Source organism: Sarcophilus harrisii, chromosome 2 (genome assembly GCF_902635505.1).
Source record: "Sarcophilus harrisii chromosome 2, mSarHar1.11, whole genome shotgun sequence".
Lineage (NCBI taxonomy): Eukaryota > Metazoa > Chordata > Mammalia > Dasyuromorphia > Dasyuridae > Sarcophilus > Sarcophilus harrisii.
The window spans coordinates 33,201,641-33,223,388 of NC_045427.1; the positions used below are offsets into that span (position 1 = coordinate 33,201,641).

The window sequence follows — 21,748 nt, forward strand, 5'->3', positions numbered from 1 at the left end:
ACCACAATTTACCCAACCATTCTCCAATTGATGGGCATCTATTCAATTTCCAGTTTCTATCTATTACGAAAAGGGCTGCCACAAACATTTTGGCACATACAGGATCTATTGAGTTTAAAATGTCTACTGGATTTCCAATTTGTGCTGTCTAAAAATGCCAGTTTGGAGGGTGGTAGAGAGAAGGGGGCAGCAGAGGTTGATTTGTGAATTCTCAGCAAAGCAATGGAAATTCAATCCATGGGAGCTGATGATGTCACCAAGTGAAGTGATATAGAGGGAGAAGAGAGTAGGGTCCAGGACAGAACCCTGAAGGGTAACTACAGTAAGAAGGCAGCATTTGGATAAGGATCCAGCAAAGATGAGGGAGAAACTCTTACCATAAAATGACCAAGGCAACTATGTCTCCAGAGGACCAATGATGAAGTAAGTGTGCTACCCCCTCCTGGCAGAGAAGTGATGGACGCAGAGGAGGAGACTCATATTTCAGGGCCAGCTATTCTGTGGATTCATTCTGTGGATTCTGCTTGTAACCTGCACTGTTGTTATTTTTTTCTCTTTTATTCTTTCTGTTTTCATAAGTTTCAGAATGGAGAGAAAGGTAAGTGTTAAGTAAGGTTAGCCATAGTGAAGACAGAAATTGGAGAAATAATATTTTTAAAAATGCACTGAAGAGAATAAACAGCATGTTAGTGAGTACAGAAAATCAGGATAAATAGAAAATGAAATGCATGATTTGTCATATTTCTTTTTTATTAAAGCTTTTTATTTATAAAACATATGCATGGGTAATTTTTCAACACTGACCCTTGCAAAATCTTCTGTTCCAACTTTTCCCATCCTTCCTCCTACCTTCTCCCCAAGATAGCAGGTAGTCCAACATAAATCATGTTTCTTTTAAATCTAAGTGTCTGCAATGGAAATTCAGAGTTTCATATAGAATACATTTGTGTGTGTGTGTGTGTGTGTGTATGTTCTGTTGGGTTTTATGGAAAAAGTCATTCTTAATGTCCTAGTTTGGAATTCTTTTTTAAAGCATAGAGAAGGAGGGCTTCCATTACTTTAAACCATGGCTCACTTACAAAGAGGTTAACTGAGATACTGTTTCAATCATGAACACTTGAATCTTGAAATCATCTCTTTCCAATGTCAGTGTCTCTGTGTGGGAGGGAGTGTGTGTGTGTGTGTGAGATGTTTACAGTTTTCAAAGTGTATATAACTACTTATCAATTATATAAGATGATTACTTTGTTTATTTTGATTTTAAAAAATATTTTTACATTGAATTTTTATGTTAAATTGATATTATCTCACAAACATATCCCACTTGTTCTTCTACTCAGTATGACCACTCTTAATAATAATAATTTTAAAAAACTAATGGAAAATAAGATGAAATTTTTTTTCAACAAGCGGGTAGATTCATCCATAAATTTCATACTATGGCTACTGTATTTTGATTCATATCTTTTTATAATCATTTGCAAATATCTCTCTACCTGCTCTTATACTGAAGAATAAAACAAATACTAAAAAATAAAAAATAAGAGGGAATAGTTCAATAAAAACCAACAAGTAAATCAACAGAATATAACACAAAGAGAGAAAGGTTCAATATTTCAATTCCTCTCTCAGGTCAAGGTTAGTCCTTGCAGGATTGAAACATTTAGTTTTGTTTTGATATTTTCATTTTCATTTGCCTCATTGCACTCCTATGTCTTGTTTTCTTAATGGTGCTTTAAGAAGTCAATGGAGAGGCATATGGTAAAGAAGAATAGAAACAAAGAATTCTTAAGAAGGGGTAAAATAAAGTACAGTATCCACAATGTAAGCTCATAAAGATGGCAGGTGGGAAGAGAAAGGGACAAGTGTTGGATGATCCATAGACTCCACTGTGACTGATACCATCCATCTCAATGGAGAAGGGCCCCATCAGCTTGGGTAGAATTCTCCTAGTAAACTTACTAAGGACATGACCAAAGGGGTCTCACAGCATGGCCGTGCATGGCTGAGTTGGAAGGCCCAGACTCAGGGAGGGTCTGACAGACTGTGACACTTTCTGTCTCAGCAAAACCACAAATAGAGTACAACAAACTGAATCTGCAGAGTACCCATCTCTGACATGTGTGTGTCTCTGTTCTCTGTGTCCATCACTTCTCTGTCAGGAAGGGGTAACTCCCTCCTAGGTCCCAAGCTGTTCCAGGTTTACCCTGGTCAGAGCTCCCCTGGAATCCTGCTTTCCCTCCTGGGGACCTCATGGGAGAATGGCCTGAAGGTGGGTGGTGTCCAGGAACAGTGAGGCAACCAGGATGGGCAAAGGGCCAAAGGTCAGGAGACAGGAAGGTTGTCTAAAGGAACTGGGGAGGCTGAGCTTGGGGGAAGCCCAATATGGGGCTTGTAGTAACTGCCTGGAAGCATTCAAAGGGATGTGACAAGGATGGGGGTGGGACTTGTTTTGCCCAGGACCAAAGCCCAGAAATATAAACAAAGGGAGAAGGTGTAGAGAGGCCAACTTTAGACTTAACTTCAGAACAGATTCCGTGGCAAGGAGAACTATGTTAGATGGGTAATGACCTAGTATTGGAGGTAGTAATGATGATGATGATGATGATGATGATGATGATGATGATGATGCTAGCTAATATTCCTACAATGCTTACTTTGAGGCATAGTACTAAACTCTGTATCATTATTATCTCACTTGATCCTCACAACCACCCCTGGAAGGAGATGCTATTATAGTTCTCATTTTAACAGAAAATAAAATTGAAACAAAAGTGAAGTGACTAAACCAGCATCACACAGCTAGAAAGTGTCTGAGACTGGATTTGAATTCAGGTCTTACTGACAATATGGTTCTAACAATTGCACCTTGGTAACTCTTCCCCCTGCACTAGAATTCTTTAAACAAAGGCTACAAGAACATATGTGGGGATTTGGAAACCGAATTATTGCTCAGGTCTGGGTTAGAGAAGCCACCTTTGGGTGTCATCTACTTACTAGTTTTGTGTGACTCTGTGATTTTTGGCTGGAAAAGGAAAACAAGGGCAGAACTTGTCACAGCCCCAGCATCTTCCTCTGAGACCTAGAAACCTCCCCGGAGGCAGCCCAGACACACTGTCCCCATCCCAGCTGAGGGGAAGGAGAAGCCCCTGGAACACTGATGCCACTTCACAGCTGCTGGGCAGGTTTTTGTTGGGGGATGTATCACTGTGGGAGGAGAGGTATTACTCTGCTGACAGTAATAGATTGCAGCGTCCTCAGCCTCCATGTTGCTGATTGTGAGGGAGAAATAGGTCCCAGAGCCACTGCCACTGAACCGGGCAGGGACCCCAGATTGCAGTATGTTTGCAAACCTAATGAGGAGCCGAGGGGCCTGGCCCGGTTTCTGTTGGTACCAGTGTAGGTAATCGCTAATACCCTGACTGGCCTTGCAGGACATGGTGACTCTCTCTCCTGGAGCCGCAGCCAGGGAGGCTGGAGACTGGGTCAGCACAACGGCCGCTCGGGCATCTGGAATCACAAACACAAAAGAAATAGTGAGAACAGTGCTGGGCCATATTTCCAGCAGGAGAAATCTCTCTGACTGTGGTGAATTAAATCTTCAGGGCTGGGTCCTGCCCCCATGATCACCAGTGCAGAGCCACATTTTCTCCCTGACCCTCAGAATCCCACACTTCCCACTCCTGCTCAGGGGGACAAAACACAGGCTTCTCTCTGCTCTTTCTCACTCACCTGGGATCCAGAACAACAGGAGAAAAAGCATCTGAGCCTGGGACCCCATCTCCATGTGCCTGAGCTCTGACTACCAGCATCCTCCTCCCCAGATGCCTTTTATAGCTGCTCTCAGCAGGGAGCTTCCTGTGCTGGGAGTGAGTCATGCAAAACAGCCGAGGGAGGGAGGCTTCTGCTCAAAGGCAAGGCCCAGTGATTCCCACTCCTTGCTAATCTAGAACCCTGAGCTTTATTAGTGTAGCAGACCCTTTCTGTGACCCTGGGATGGGATTAGCCCAGTGGGGTTAGAACCTGTTCTGTCCCATGAGCCTTGAAAACTTCAAAGCTGCCATGAAAACTCAGAAGCAGAGTGGGATCAGCCTGGAAGAGATTCACATATGTGGTCAGTGACTCCAAGGGGATTATTCTCCATTTTAGCACCTATCCATCGCTTGTGATTCTCATTCCACTTCCTATTAGATCATGGCTGGGCTCAGCAGCTGTCCCCTAGTGCTCCTCCCCATCACTGTTTCCTGTCTCTGTCCACCACTGCACATGGCCTACTAGACATGGAAACCTGACTAGAGATGACCAGGCAGTGCAGTGGATAGCGTACGGGGACTGGAATCAGGAAAGTCTGAATTCATATTTAGCTTCTAACACTTAGTAGCTGTAAAATCTTGGATGTCACTTTCCTCTATCTATTTCAGCTCCTCATCTCTAAATTGGGCATAAAAATAGCACCTAAGCGCTGGAGTGTGGTTGTGTGGATGAAAAAATGAATATTTAAAAACACCTTCCAAACTATAAGGTACTATATAAATGGCATTTTTATTGTTGTTGTTACTGTTATTATCTCCAAAAATAGCACATAAAACAACAAACTCCATATAATGAATATTTTATTTATTTTGATTTCTGATAATTTTCTGGGTTTTTAAAAATCATCTTTAATTGCAAGTATATCCCTGTCACCTCCTCAGGTCACGAGGTATGACTTCTTTTCTCACAAAGATTTTAAAAGAAAAGAAAAAAATTCTTGGATGATGATGACCCCAAGTGAACTGGTATGAAAGAAGAAAAGAGGGGTCAGGAAAGAACCTCAAGGTACACCTAGGTTAGAAGGTAGGACCTGGATCTGGATCCAGCAAGGATGATAGAGACAAATCAATATAATAACCAAGACAATCATATCCATGAGGAAATATGCTATCCACTTCCTGGCAGAGAAGTGATGGACACAAAGTCCAGAGATGTCAGAAAAAGATAATAACAAATGATGGTAGGGATGTGGGAAAACTGAGACACTAATACATTGTTGATGGGGTTTTGAACTGATCCAAACATACAATTTGCAACTATGCCCAAAGAACTATAAAACCATGCATATCCTTTGACCTAAGAAAAACACTACTAGGTATGTATCACAAAAGGGATAATTAAAAAACAAACAAACAGGAAAAGAAAGACCTACATATACAAAAATATTTATAGTACTTCCTTTCTCTTGGTAAAGAATTGGAAATCGAGGGGATGTCCATCAATTGTGGAATGGCTGACTAAATGTATATGTGATTAAGCTAGAATACTATTCTGCTATAAGAAATGATGAGCAGCTGATTGGCTAAGATGACAAGAAAAGAGAATGGCAAATGTTGGAGGGGATGTGAGAAAACTGGGACACTAATACATTGTTGGTGGAGTTGTGAATGGATCCAGTCATTTTGGAGAGCAATCTGGAACTATGCTCAAAAAGTTATCAAACTGTGCATACTCTTTGACCCAGCAGTATTCCTCCTGGGCTCAAATCCAAAGAGGTATTAAAGGAGGGAAAGGGACCCACATGTGCAAAAATGTTTGTGATAGCCCTTTTTGTAGTGGCAAGAAACTGGAAACTGAGTGGATGCCCATCAATTGGAGAATGGCTGAATAAATTATGGTGTATGAATGTTATGAAATATTATTGTTCTGTTAAAATACTACCAATAGGATGATTTCAGAAAGGCCTGGAGAGACTTACATGGACTGATGTGGAGTGAAATAAGCAGAACCAGGAGATCATTGTGCACAGCAACAAGAAGATTATACAATGATTAATTCTGATGGACGTGGCTCTCTTCAACAATGTGATGATTCAGACCAGTTCTAATGGTTAAGTGATAAAGAGAGTCATCCACACCCAGAGACAGGATTGTGGGAACTGAATGTGGTTCACAACATAGCATTTTTACTCTTTTTGTTGTTGTGTAATGTTGGAGAAACTGAGCAAGATAGAGATTTGAGAATATTTAATAATTTATTTAATGGAGAGATATACTGGGACCAAATGGATCCATGGTTTGGTCTCAGGACTGAATGAAACTATCGTCTCCAAGAATCCAGCAGCGAACAATATGAGTTCTCAATGGCATATATACACATGACTCAGACTCAGGGGCTAGACAGAGATAGGGGAGGAGTCAGGGTGCTGAGAGTGGAACCGGGACTCTGACAATCCGGTTTTGACAGGGTGAGGGGAGGGATGGGGGTGGGGGGAGGAACCTCGGAGATGGGGAGAGGCATCTTGATAAGACAATATCTGATATTCTGATAGCTTGGGATGGGGAGAGGCATTCTGATATTCTAAAACATAAGATCTTTTATCCTTATCAAATATTTTGATAAAGAGGGAGGGGAGGTTTTGCAGGACTGAGAAGCAAGGAACCTGAGTCAGGACTGGGTCAGGATAATCATGGAAACTGAGAACTGTGGCATACAGTTGTTTGCTTATATTTTATTTTCTTTCTCATTTTTTTCTGGTTTGATTTAATTTTCCTTGTGCAGCAAAGATAATTGTATTAATATATATGCATACATTGGATTTAACATATATTTCTACCATGTTTAACATATGTTGGATTACTTGCCATATAGGAGAGGGAGTGACAAAAAGGGGGGGGGAGGAAATTGAAACACAAGATTTTGCAAGGGTTAATGTTGAAGAATTATCCATGCATATGTTTTGAAAATAACAAGCTTTAATAAAATAAAATCTTTAAAATGTTTAAAAAAAAAAAAGAAATGATGAGCACGATGCTCACAGAAAATCTAGAAAGACTTCCATGAGCTCATGCAAAATGAAATGTACTATGTACAAAGCAACAGCAGAATAAAAGATTATTGTCTGTGAATACTTTGTTACTCTCAGCAATACTGTGATCCAAGACAATCTGAAGGATTTATGATGAAAACTGCTATTCGTATTCAGAGAAAGAACTTATTATGTTTGAATACAGTTTGCAGCATACTTTTTTTAAACTTAATTTTTCTTCAGATTTTTTTGGGGGGATTGGAGACTTACTTGGGAATATATATATATATATATATATGTTTCACAAAATGAGTTTAATGAAAATGTTTTGCATTAACTTCACGAGGTGGGAGTGAGGAGAGAGGAGGGGGGAGAATCTGTAACCCAAATTTTTAAAACAAATGTGAAAAATAATTGTTTTTCATATAATTGGGGGAGGGGAATAAAATATTATGTTAATATCCCTCCTCCCCCCTCCAAAAAAACCAAAACAAGTACAACCCTGTGTATATACAGAAATCTTCCTTTACTTTGAAATATCCTTTGTCAACCAGGCTGTAGAGGGCCAGTAAGTCCATACCCACATTGGCTCACCATCTCTTCTCACAATTTTGGAAAGACACATTCAGGGTAAATTTAGGAGAATGCACAAGGAACAAGGGATTTCAACTATATTATTTACTCCTTAACAATGAATAAAGGACATACTGGTGATAAACACATTTGTATGATAATTTCTGCTCTCTACCACTCTGTTTCAACAAATACTTTAATACTGATAAAACATTACGACTATTTACAATTCTGTCGATGTTGATGAGCATCACAACAAGGCTATTTACAATTCTGTGTTGATAAGTATCTTGATATTGATGGTTAAAGTGGATACTGTAATGTCAAAGTATGGAACATGCATTAACCTTGGAGGAATATGATGTCATCTGAAGGTAGTTTGTGATGTTTTAACACTAGCCTAAAAGGTATATTAAGTCTGGCACTTAGATTAATAAACCAAGACTGCAAAGTACATCTTCTGCCTGGCCTTGGGTATTCATTCACATTCTCAGTATTGGTTGGACCTGGACTCCAACAGATAGATGGTGTCTGAACAACAGGGACTTGGTTGTCCTGGCCCGAGAGTGCCTTCTTGGTGAGCTCACAATAAAGGTAAGAGAAGAAAGTAAATTATATGTGAAGTAAGATAAAGTAAGGAAGAGGTGATAGCCAAAAATAATTTATCACTAGGCTGCCATGAAGAGAAAAATATAAGATAAAATATAAGTTATAAGATATTAGATATCAGATAAAAATATGAAGTATAGAATATAAAATATAAAAAAGATAAAATTTATAAGATGATCCTTATCCAGGTGATATCAATATAGTATACATATTCTATCAGAATAAGGCAAACTCAATCAGGTAGCAGGGACAGAGAATATTATCTGAAAGTATTTTTCCAAATTGCTTTGATATTTTTTAGATTAGTGGGAAATCTAACCTTAGAAGGAAGAGACTATTTGATATGAAAGGCAGTGTTTTTTGAGGAATGCCTAGTGCAGCATGGGTGAAAATACCAGAAAAAAATTGATAGAGGAACATCTTATACAAAAATCAGGCAAGGACCTACTAAGACCTTTAATGAATTTGTCAATTGCTTAATGATGGCAATCCAGCTTTCAATCAGTATGGGGAGGCAACTTAATTTTACTGAAACAACTTGCCTTTGAAAAATGCTTATGCTGATTGTAAAAAAAGAATTAGCTGAGGGAAAAGCAAAAATGACTTTAGTAGAAATTATTCCAAAATGTCAGAAAATGAGACTTCTACTTTTTAAGCAGCTGCATTAAATCAGGAAAATTTACTAATTTTTTTTTTCCAAATTCTCATAGATGCTATAATTGTGGACAATTGGTCACATAAGAAAAAATTGTACTGCTCAAAAGGTTGCACCTGCAATTCAGCAGATAAACCTTTGATTTTTTGTCAAAATGCAAGAAAGGCAGATATTGGGCTTCTGAATATCACTCTCAAAATGATAGGGAAGATAATTGGATATCAACCATTCCCAGAATTAGCTTCTACCCAGGTAACAATGGGCACGTTCCCTTATTTTCCCCTCAAGTTGTACCTGCAAACAAAATATTTTAAAACCTACTTATTGACAGAACAATTTTTAATGCATGCTACCCCAAGAAGAGCCAGTCTTGATGTGTCCCCATCAGTGTCACTCTGAATTACAGATAATATAGAAAATGTTCTTTCCCTACTGGAGACCTACTTGGATTTGATGATGTTTGAATCCCCTCAATTCCCAGTGGTGATGAGGTTAGTGGCAATAAGACAGTTGTTAAAAATTCCCTTTTAATCTGCTGCAGGTTTAAAGTAAAAGAATTTACTTATTCCCGAATTATTAATTGCAAAATGAAAGTTTATTCTTGCATAGAAATCAGTTTGCTAAGAGACTGACTTCTTTAGTGGCAGAGTCCTATTGGGAAATGGAATTTTATACTGAGAATCAGTGGGCAGGTTTCTAGCAAATTGCTTGGGCCTTCAGCTGAGCTGAAGGAAGCCTGCTATATGAGCATCTTGGTGGGGAACTGGGACAACCTGAGCTGATAAGATCAGGATTTCTCAATTGAATGAGAATTTAGAATTTCAAAAAGATCTATGGGAGTTGATTTGCCCTTGAATAGTATTGTTTCTCTTATCCTGGGAAGATGGGCCTTCTCTAGATTCTTTGGAGCCTGGGAGATCCTGATCTCTGAGGTCAGAAAGAAGACACAACACAATTTAGTGATAATCTTAATGGGAATACAGCTCCGTAATGATAATCTTAAAGGGAGCACAGCTTCAGTAAAGGGAACGGTTTCTCTCCCTCTTCAGGTTCACTTCCTTCTGGTCTCATTTTGGATGCAGTTCATTGCTAGGATTTAAGGTTATGGCCAGAATCGTAGATTCCAATTTTTTGGAAAAATATGTATTCTTTGTTATGCCACTCCTCACTATGATCTTTTTTTTTTTTTTTAAAGGGGGAGTGGATAGCACAGTCATTAATAATAACCTTACCAAAAATAGGAAAAGCAAAAAAAAAAAATTGGGGCAAATGATAAAGATTTTAGAGGTACAGGAAAAGAGGCATTCTGGACACAATCTTTCACTGATCCTAGGCCAATTTTAAAATAGAAATTAGAAGAAATAACTTAATTACTCCAACTATGTTTATCAACTAAGATTATCAAAATTGATTAGGGATATTTGTCCCGTCCAGCGGGACTCAGTTATTCGGGGGATTGAGGGGGACCCAGCCTGAAAGAGAAACGGGTGAGAAAGAGGAGGGAGACCGAGCAAATTTTGTCACGGCTCAATTTTATTCATGCAAGAGGTGTTGTTTTTATGCTATACTGCTATGTGGGACCATTATCTCTGTATCAAAGTTCACATTGTCCTTGTAGTTAATGTTCTTCCTAGGACCCCTCAGATCATTGTGCTCTGTGGTTAATCCTTCCTGGGGCCCCTCGGATCATTGTGCTCTTCTTCAAACAGATGTGTCTGTCACTTCCTCACCATAACGCAAGATCTAAGCAACTCGTGGAAATATTTAACTAGGAGTGTGGTTACCTTTGAGGAGGGGGAGAAGGCCTCCTGAACAAAGATTGTTAAAGGAGGGGGTGTTGGTTTCTGACAGATATTAATTGGATAAAATTTTATTTGAAATTGGAAATACACGAATTGACAAAATTATTCAAAATTTTAAGAGGGGATTCTAACCCTAATCCCAAAAGAAGTCTGAGGATCAGTTGCAAGTAGTAGATGGTATCTACAGATGCTACTAACAAATAATTAGCCTCTTGGAATATGTTCCACCTGTTACTAAATGTGTTCTTAAGATCCTATTAAATGAATAAGTTATATGCAATTATTACTGTACTTTATACTCTTCAAGAACCTGTTAATATTTTTTCAAATAGCAAATTTGCTGTTTATGAAATAATCCCATTTCTGGACATCCTGCTGGTTAAAATGAGATTCCTTTAATATTAATTATTTCTATTGCTTTAAAGAATGGTATATGTGTGCCCAATATTAATAACTGAGTAGTTGTTTTTATTTTACAAGTTTATGGCTTTTGGCAAAACTGGAACAGTCTTCTTCCCTGTCATTTTTGTCTGTGTCTCTGTCTGAGTTTCTGAGCAGGATTTCATGTTTATTCTGTGAGCTAGATTTTGTTACCTGGAAAGATTTAAAAGGCAACCAGCAAGAAAAAAATCTCTAAACTGTAGTTAGAATATCAAGAAAATTTCTTAAAAAGCTTCACTTTTTCTGTGGACTTCAACTCTGGCCAAGTTGGGGACTACACAAAAAGTTAGCTAATTAAAATTAAACTACATCTTTACAGATTCTCAAAAGTTTTGAAAGCAAAACAACTTAGCAAATTCTCAAAATTTTGAAAGCAATGATTAGGAAGTTAGGTAATTAGTCATTTTAAGATGGCAAGAAAAATTCCTGAAACATTGGGGATATTTGCAGGAATTTACCCCATTTTGGAAGAAAAGACAAGGAAAAAACATATCAGGTAAATAGCAACTTTTTGCTAACCCCTCTGACTTCTCTTATCTGGAGTTTTTTTCTACACATTGGGAAATGATCCCAGAGGGAATTAAGGGAGGGCCCTTTCTATAGCACAGCTCAGTTGCTCTGCTCCACAGAGTCCCAAATGTATATATTTGTGGGGATTGCCAAGAAAATCAATATAGCTGAAGTCCCTCTGTTTACTAACTCCTCGCAGATCATATTAAAACTCAAATTTTGCCTCACCTGTAGAAATAGGGAAAACATCCCATGGAGACCCCAAACAACCTTGTCCAAACACCTCCCTAACCCAGCTTGGGGGAATAAGGATGGAGTAGGGGTCAGGGTCCACGGTCAGCATTCCCTGAGCCCTGGAACCTGAAACTACCATCAAAGGGAAAGCCAGGTCAAGATAACATGGAATCCCACAGCTAAGCAGGTGTTGCTATGTAGGTGTTGTTGCCTGGAGAGGCTCACCAGCCTTCATTGGGTTTTGTCCAGAAACTGCTTGAGAAGAATCTAAGTGCCCCTGGCAGCACCCAGTATGGCAGTGTGATGTGACAAACCCACTCAATCTCTGTTTTCAATAAACCTACTATTCTGTGTTTCAGTTACAGAAATGTATTAGCTATTGATTTATGGCAAATTATTTTATCTCTGCTCAGCTTTCTCATTTGTAAAGATTAATAATGATTTTCCTTGTGAAAATCACATAAATATGAAAGTGCTTAGCAAAAAACAAAAACTATATGAATGTTAACTGCTTTATTGGATAAAATTGCTTCATATTTGATAACTTTATGACTTTTTAGATGTGAACAACATACAATGCCAATGTGGGATAAATAATTTTTGGGTCTGTGTAAATTAACTTAAGCAAATTCAACTAAATTAAGCCCTCACCAAACCTGGGAGGATAGTGCATAGGATCTCGTTTTCCTTCTTCCTTCCCTCCTTTCCTGACAGAAGGGGTAAGAGAGAAAGAAAAAAAAATATACATCATTCAGTAAAATTAGTTATTTGAGATATGAAGTAAAAGCAGTTTTTCAAAGCCCACTGGTAATATTCTCCTTGGTTTGGTTTCCTTGGGGTCTCTGGGAGTAGCCTTCATTTCAGTTCTGTAATCACCACATAATTAGCCAGGGGTTAAAGTCCAAATCCTTTATTTAGAGATCTCCTTGCCTGGGGTTTGGGCCAGCTTTCTTGAGGTCCTCCTCAATGTGTCTTCGTTTCTGTGGGGGAGACAGGAGGACCACCACTACGGTCTCTGTCTTCCCTAGTTCTGATTCTGGCTGAGTTTGTCTGAGCTTATATGCTCCACACTGAGTTTAAACCAATCATTATATCACTAGGAAACCATTATTTGTTGTAGGATTAAATCAATCATACTGAACCATGCTAAACTAGATGGTTACATTGTCTCCTCAATTCCACTGACTTAGCTCCTTGTTTCAAGTTCAGAGTTCTGGCCCATAACACTCATTAAAGGATATATCAAATATAATCTATTTGCACTTAATTTAGTAAAACAGAAAAAGTTGTTCACGGCTACTTAAAAACTGTCAAAAAGAAAAAAAAAACAGCCTTCTTTTGAATTATCTGGAGTCAGACTTCTTAAGGCCTAGTTACAAAAAATTGACACCTTAACTCTTTTCTGGCACACAAATGAGAAATGATTTGTGTGAATTGGAAAAATATTCAAATAACAATTCAATTTGGCTGGAACATTGAATTGAAATTTAGAAAAATCTCATAAACTAAAGTTAAATAAATTTTAAAAATCTGTTTTATCTTTCAAGGAGGCTTGAAGAGACTTATAAGAACTAATGCTAAGTGAAATGAGCAGAGCCAGGAGATCATTATATATGGCAACAAGAAGACTATAAGATGATCAATTCTGATGGACGTGGCTCTTTTCAGCAATGAGATGATTCAGATCATTTCCAATGACCTTGTGATGAAGAGAGCCATTTATACTAGGAGAGAGGACTGTGGGAACTGAGTGTGGACCACAACATAGCATTCTCACTCTCTCTATTGTTGTATGCTTGCATTTTGCTTTCTTTCTCAGTTTTTTCTTCCTTCTTGATCTGATTTTTCTTGTACAGCAAGATAACTGTATAAATATGTATACATATATTGTAATTAATATATATTTTAACATATTTAACATTTATTGGACCATTTGCCATCTAGGGGAGGGGATGGAAGAAAGGGGGAAATTTGGAACAAAAGGTTTTGCAAGGGTCAGTGTTGAAAAATTACCCATGCCTATGCTTTGTAAATAAAAAGCTTTAATAAAAAAATAAAATCTATTCTATCTCAATTTTTAAAAAATAATAATTGCCTTGTTTTCTCCCTAAAACAAAAAGGGGAATCATTTAAGGGAATGGAAATCCTCCCTGAGAACTTCCCAGCTCAACAGTTTGAAGCAGAATAGATTTGTCAAATAAAAGAAGATGGAAACTTTATTAAACCTTGCTAATACTGTTTTATATTATTTTGTAAATGTAATTTAGGGAATTAGGAATTTTCACTGTCACTAGAAAATTAAGTAGAAATTATAACTAAAACTATATGGTTATTACTTAGGAAAAATCTAAAATTGTTAACTAAGTTATTTGGAGCTATTGTTATTATGTTAATATTAAATCTGATAATGACTATATACAGCACAGCCCATAAAAACACTAAGAATGTCAGGGGTTGGTCGACAAACAGCTCGCCTCTTTTCCTGGAGCTACTGTCAACTCCCCTTAATTAGTAAGCCTTGCCAGTTTTCTTAACCTTCAGCAAGGTTATCAACCCTGAAAGATGAGCCTGTTTAGGGCTGTCAGAGAAGTCAAAGGGGCACGTGACAGAGAAAAACAAATGGAACCAAAAGAATTCTTAGAAGGGGGAGATTAAAGTGTTACCCAAAATGTGAGCTCACAAATATGACAAGTGGCAAGAGAACAGAACAACTATTGGATCATGCTGTGCTCCTTGCTCTTCTGATGAAAAATGGAGAAGGGGCCTGTGGTTTGGGGGGAGCCCTCCTAGTACACTTAGGAAGGACGTGACAAAAGGGGTCTCACAGCATGGATGTGCATAGCTGAGCTGGATGGCCTAGACTCCAGTGAGTGTCTGACAGATTGTGACGCTCTCGTGGTGTTCTATCTCAGTGAAACCACAAATAAACAGAATCCAACAAACTGAATCCACAGAGAAGCTGTGTCTGACATATAGGTCTCTGTTCTTTGTGTCCATCCCTTCTCTGTCAGGAGGTCGGGAACTCCCTCCCAGGTCCCAGGTGTTCTAGGCTTGCCCTGATCAGAGCTCCCCTGGGATCCTGCTTTCCCTCCTGGGGGCCCCATGGGAGAATGTTCAGAGGCAGGTTGTGTCTAGGCAGAGGGAGGTATCCAGGATGGGGAAAGGGCCAGAGGTCCAGAGACAGGAAGGTCTGAAGGAGCCAGGGCGGCTGAGCTTGGGGGAGGCCCAACATGGGGCTTGTAGTACTTGCCTGCAAACATCCAAAGATCTGTGACAAGCTTGGGGGTGGGACTTGTCTGGTACCAAAGCCCAGAAATTTGAGCAAATGGGGAAAGGTGCCCAGAGGGTGAGTTTAGACTTAAACTAAGACCAGACTCCCTGGCAGTGAGAACTATGTAGGAGGTTTTTACTGGAGTAGGAATAATAATAGCAGCTAACACTCTTAGAACGCTTACTTCTGCTTACTTCGGGCCCTATGCACTGCTAAGCACTTTATAATCTTTATCTCATTTGATCTTTTCAACAACCCTGGAAACAGAGACAAAGGTTAAACGACTTGCCCAGCATCACACAACTAGGAATTACTTGAAACTGTATTTGAACTCAGTTCCTCCTTCCCACATGGCTCTATTCTCTGCATCACGTCATTCCCTCAATAGCCAGTCCTGCTGCATCGGATGTCTTCCAACAAAGACTGAAACAACACTGAGAACTGGGAAAGTGGACTATTGGTCAGGTCTGGGTCAGAGGACCCCACCCTTGGGTGTCATCCAATCACTTAGATTTTGTCACTCCATGATTCTTGGCTGACTCCTTACAGCCCCAGCATCTTCCTCTGGGACTTAAAAACCTCCCCCGAGGCAGCCCAGACTCACTGCCCCCATCCTAGCTGAGGGAAGAAGATGCCCCTAGGACACTGATGTCTCCTCAGCAGCTGCTGGGCAGGTTTTTGTTCAGGACTGTATCACTGTGGGAGGATAGCTAGCATATTGCGGACAGTAATAGACTGCAGCGTCCTCGGCCTCCATGTTGCTGATTGTGAGGGAGAAATCTGTTCCAGAGCCACCGCCACTGAACCGGGCAGGGACCCCTGGATACAGGTTGGTTGCATAAGTAATGAGGAGCCGAGGGGCCTGGCCTACTTTCTGTTGGTACCAGTGTAGGTTGTTGCTAATACCCTGCTTGGCCTTACAGGACATGGTGATTCTCTCTCCTGGAGCCGCAGCCAGGGAGGCTGGAGACTGGGTCAGCACAACGGCCCCTCGGGCATCTGGAATCAGAAACACAAGAGAAACAGTGAGAACAGCCCCGGGCCACATTCCCAGCAGGAGAATCTCTCTGACTGTAGTGAATTAAACCTTCAGGGCTAGGTCCTGCCCCCATAATCACTAGTTCAGAGCCATATTTTCTCTCTGACACCCAGAATCCCACACTTCCCCATCCTGCTCAGGGGGACAAAAGACAGGCCTGTCTCTGCTCTTCCTCACTCACCTGGGATCCAGAGCAACAGGAGAAAGAGCATCTGAGTCTGGGACCCCATCTCCATGTGCCTGAGCTCTGAACTGCCCAGCACCCTCCTCCCCAGCTGCCTTTTTATAGCTGCTCCCGGCAGGGAGCTTCCTGTGCTGGGAGTGAGCCATGCAAAACAGCCCAGGGAGGGAAGCTTCTGCTCAGAGGCAGGCCCAGTGATCTCCTCTCCTGACTAGCCCAGAACCCTGAGCTGAATCACTGCAGCAGTCCCCTCCTGGTACTCTGGGATGGGGATATTCCAGTGGGGTAGATCCTACTTTGTCTCCATTAGCCTTGAAATCCTCAGAGATGCCAAGAAAGCTCAGGAGCTGGATGGGACCAGCCTGGAAGAGATTTACATATATGGCCAGTGACTCAAGGGGATCATCCTCCATTCTAACCTAAAGCACCTGCCTGTCACTCCAGATTTTTATTACATTTTACCCAAGTTTTCAGTGATTACTATGACTGTTTGTTCATAAAAAAAGACTTTTTAATCCTTGGAATTGGTACAATAGAGAGGAGTCATTTCTTAATGTTACTATAAATACTGCTGTGGTTATTTATTTATTTTTGCATCATCCCGCAGCTATTGGAGAAAGTTCCTGCTATGAAAATCCCTGGACAATGCAAATAGCTCATGTCAGAAATCCATCTGGTTTGATTAGAAGAAATTACATTAATAAAGAGGAATTACCCTCATTTTGTTGTTGTACCCAGAGGAATATATGGTGTTTTAAAATCCAAGCTCCAGCGGAAATCTCCAATATGTGATTTTATCTCCCCCTATTCTTCTGTGAATTCTGAGGGAACAGGGACCATCTTAGTGCTCCCCTAGTGTCTCCAGCTCTTAGCACAGGGTTTGGTCCATAATAAGTGTCTAATCAGCATTGTTTTATTCATTAAAATACCAGCATAAGAAACCAAGCTTTCTTGGGAAGTAAGGAAAACTTTCCTTTTCATTTACTTCATAGAGATGATCTGGGAATTTTGGGATATGAATTCCTATGCAAACGGGAATAGCCACAGCATTCTTTAGAAAGCACCTAGTGGGAGGATGGAGGGTCGAAACGTCACATTGTGGATAAAGTACCGGCCCTGGAGTCAGGAGGACCTGAGTTGAAACGTGATCTCTGCCATTTCTTAGCTGTGTGTCCCTGGGCAAATCCATGGGCAATAATAATAATAATAATAATAATAACCCTGACTGACTTAAAAACAAAACAAACAAACAAACAAACAACAACAAAAAAAAACAAAAAATCCCAACATGATTCCCAATCTAGAATTTGTTACAGACGTGAAAAGAAACTTCTCAGCCCTAGACTATGACATTTCCCATCAATCCACAGCCCCCTCCTCAGAGGCACCTGCAAGCTCTACCTTTGCCCGATATCCCCCTACTCCCTCCCATGCTAGCCCAACTTCTCTCCATCCTTGCTCCTGTGTCAGCCCCTCAGAGATTCACTGCATTAGAGTCTCGGCTGTGCTCAGCAGCTGTCCCACATTGCTCCTCTCCATCACTGTGTCCTCTCTCTGTTCCCTGCGGGGAGTCCCTGTCCTCAGCTCACAGGCAATAAGCATCACTGTCCCAAAGAAGGACCCTGGCCCCTGGCTTCAGCCCTCCTGCCCTCCATAGTTTTCAGATTGTATTTTCTTTCCTGCTTCGGCATCAGATATGTGGCCAAACTGGGATAACAGTCACCATAGAGGATTGTTTCAACCAAGCCTGACTAGAGATGTCCAGGTTGTTCAGTGGATAGGGAACTGGACTTGGAATGGGGAGGCTCTGAATTCAAATCAGCTTCCAACACTTTACTAGCTGTGAAAGCCTGACCAAGTCATTTATCCATTTCCATTTATTGCAGCTTCTTCACCTCTAAATTTGGCATTAAAATATCCCTCACATCCTAGTGTAGTCCTGAAAAAAGCTATTTTACAAAACACTTTCCAAATTTTAAAGCACTTTATAAATGTCCTCCTCATTGTAATTTTCAAAAAAGTGCATGTAAAACAAACTCCAAGTCACAAATATTTTGTTTATTTTGACTTCAGATAATTTGATTGTTTTCTTTTGCTTTAAAATTATATTTATGTGCAATTGCATCCTTGTTGCCTCTTCAGGTCACCAAGATCTCCCTTGTCGCAAAGATTTTTTTTAAAAAAGGAGAAAAAACAACGCAAAAAACTGAACAGTGCATAGTTCTCACATCATATATAATATATAATAAGATACTAAAGAAACATTGTTTCCCAAAACTAGAGAAACTGGAGGGTTGATGATAAATATAATAGTGTTATGCTAAAAAATATCTATTAATTAGCTTTAAGAAATGTAGGCACTTTCATGTGCAATTGTCATTATTAGCAGTTTGTTCAACACTTTCTCACATCTATACTACCAAGAAAACATTAAATTAAGCACTGATTTTGAGTATTTGCTGATATTTGAGCTGGAAATGTTCACAAGGAAAATTTGACAAGCAATTCATAGTCATCCTCTACTAATTTGCTTGATAGTATCACCCTTTATGTGTAAATCATGAACCCATTCTGCCCTTATTTTAGTATTGGGTATTAGATGTTGGTCAATATCTAGTTTCTGCCATACATTTTTCAGTTTTCTCAGCAACTAGATTTTTTTCTTAGGTAGTTCATTGATGGCTTATTCAAAATTTCTCCACTAAAATGAGACCATTTGAGTATTTGATTTGCTCTTCTTTAAGCTGGGTAATGTATATTTTTGTAAAATTCACCAATTTCATTTAGATTATCAGATTAATTGGCATTCATTTAAGAAAAATAGCTCCTAATTATTGCTTTAATTTCTCTTCATTGGTGGTAAGTTCACCCTTTTCATTTTTGAGACTGGTAATTTGGTTTTTTCTTTCCTTTTTCTAGTCATATTTACTAAAGGTTTAACCAACTCAGTTTTATTTAGTTGTTCAATAGTTTTCTTACCTTCGTTTTCTTAATCTTTCCTTTTATTTTCAGAATATCATATTTGGCATTTAATTGAGGTTCTAAATTTGTTCTATTTCTTTTTAGTTGTATGCTCTCCTCTTTCTCTATTTAAGTCATATAACCATCCAGAGATATAAAATTTCCCCTAAGAACTGTTTTGCCTGGGGGAAGTTATTCTTTCCCAAAAAGGTATACAGATATTTATAAATTCTATAATATGATTGCTTTCCTTATTTTGATTAAAAATTATTTTAGGTTGATTTTTTTATTAAATGTCATATTTATTCACAAACAAATTTCAACCCATTCTTATACACAGTAATGCCACTCTTAAAACAAAACCAAAGGAAAGGAAGAGGAGGTGATGTATGGAGGTTTTTTTTTTCTCAAAAGGAAGTACATCCATCCATAAATTCTATATTATACTACTTTATTTTGACTTAAATTTATTTATTTTTTTAAACTTTAATTTATAAATATACCTCTGAATGCACTTATAGTTAAAGAAATTTAACAAATACTATAAAATAAAAAGTAGGGGGGGAACAGTTCAATGAAACCAATCGGTAAATAAATGCAACATAACACAAAGTAGGGAACGTCCAATTTCTCAACTCCTCTCTCAGATCAAGCTTGGTCATTGCAGGGATGAAGCATTTCATTTTGTTCTGATGCTTCTATTTCCATTTAAATCAGTACAATCCTTATATTTCTTGTTTTCCTAAGGTGCTTAGAGAAGTAATATATATATATATATATATATATATATATATGTATATATATGGAAGGGAAGAATAAATGGAAACAGAATTCTTAGGAAGGAGTAGAATAAAGTACATCATCTAAAACTAACCTTAGAAGTATTGGACTATTGTTGGACGATCCTATGTTAATCATTTTTCTGATGATGGTCAGAAAAATGGAGAAGGGCCCCACTGGTTTGGGTGAACCAGTGAATTTAGGAAGGATGTGACCAAAGGAATCTCAGCATGGGCATCCATGGCTGAGTTGGTATCTGCACAGCTGGAAGGCCCAGACTCTGGTGACTGTCTGACAGACTGTGACACTCTCCTGGTGTTCTGCCTCAGTGATACCACAAATAAACATAGTCCAACAAACTGAATCTGCAGAGTAGCCAGGCCTGAAGTGTGTCTTTGTCCTTTGTCTCCATCCCTTCTTTGTCAGGAGGTCAGGAACTCCTTCCTTGGTCCCAAGCTGTTCTAACCTTGCCCTGTTCTATCCTGTTCAGAGCTCCCTTGGAATCAGTCTTTCCCTCCCGGGTGCTCCATTGGAGAATGGCCTGAGGCAGGCTGGTGTGCAGGCAGAGGGAGGCAGCCAGGATGGGGAAAGTGCCAGAGACCCATCTGAAGGACTAGGGAGGCTGAGCTTGGGGGAGGCCTAACATGGGGCATGTAGTACCTGCCTGCAAGCATCCAAAGATCTGTGACAAGGATGGGGGTGGGACTTGTCTGGTACCAAAGCCCAGAAATGTGAGCAAAGCAGGGAAGGAACAGAGAGGACGAGTTTTTACTTAATCTCAGAACAGCCTCCTTGGCAAAGAGAACTATGTAGATGGGTAATGAGCCAGTACTGGAGGCCTTAATAATAATAATAATAATAGCTCACATTCCTACAGTGCTTACTGAGTGACGGCTACAGTGTTAAACAATTCACAATTATTTTCTCACTTGATTCTCACTAACACCCCAGAAGGCAGTTGCTATAGTGAGAAAAAGAAAACAAAGATTAGTGACTTGCCCGCATCATAAAGCTAAGAACTGGCTGATTTGAACTCAAGCCTTCCTGACCATGTGCCTGGCTCCATCCACTGCTCCTGTGGTAGTTAGTCCTCCTGTACCGGAGGTCTCCTAGCAAAGGTTATAAGAGCATTTCTAAGGATTTGGAAAAGGGGCTCTTGGTCAGATATGGGATACAGATATCCACTTTTGGGGTGTGAACTGATTATTTAGATTATGTATTGTGGGAAAGAAATCAAGGTTGGCACTTACATAGCCTCAGCATCTTCCTCTGAGACCTGGAAACCTCTACCCCCCCCCCCCAAGGCAGCCCAGACACACTGTCCCCATCACAGGTGAGGGAAAGGAGAAGCCCCTGGGGCACTGGTACCTCCCTCAGCAGCTGCTGAGCAGGTTTTTATTCCGGACTGTATCACTGTGAGAGGGAAGTTATAGTCATGCTGACAGTGATAGACTGCAGCATCCTCTGCCTCCACGCTGCTGATTGTAAGGGAGAAATCTGTCCCAGACCCACTGCCACTGAACCGGGCAGAGACTCCAGTGTGCAGGGTGGTTGGACGATAAATTAGAAGCTTGGGAGCCTCCCCTGGCATCTGTTGGTACCAATTTAATTCATTACTAACACCCGAGCTAGTCTTGCAGTTAATGGTGACCCTCTCTCCTGGAGACACTGACAAAAATTTCTGGAGACTGAGTCACCACAATGGCCCCCCTGGAACCTGGAATCAAAAAGAAAAGACAGAACATGATCCAAACGACTTCACTGTCCTGGATTTTCAATTAAGAATGAATAAGGAAAAATGAACAGCCCAAATTTCCTTCTCTCTCCCAATCTTCCCCAGACATATCCCAGGGATGGCCAAATAACAATATAATGCATGCAGGAGGAATCCCTCACCTGAGATCCAGAGCA

At 39.8% G+C, this 21,748-nt stretch overlaps 4 gene segments (V, D, J or C); all 4 read right to left on the minus strand.

Moving 5' to 3' along the window:
* LOC100935631 overlaps positions 1-21,748 on the minus strand; it is an 824,790-nt gene that overhangs the window by 775,039 nt on the left and 28,003 nt on the right.
* The window catches only part of LOC111718855, an 83,499-nt gene that overhangs the window by 24,600 nt on the left and 37,151 nt on the right, over positions 1-21,748 (minus strand).
* On the minus strand, positions 3,021-3,823 carry LOC100935623. The segment is given in 2 exon segments: positions 3,021-3,510; positions 3,733-3,823. Coding segments are annotated over 2 exon segments (483 nt in total).
* LOC100935613 lies at positions 15,544-16,167 on the minus strand. The segment is given in 2 exon segments: positions 15,544-15,875; positions 16,097-16,167. Coding segments are annotated over 2 exon segments (372 nt in total).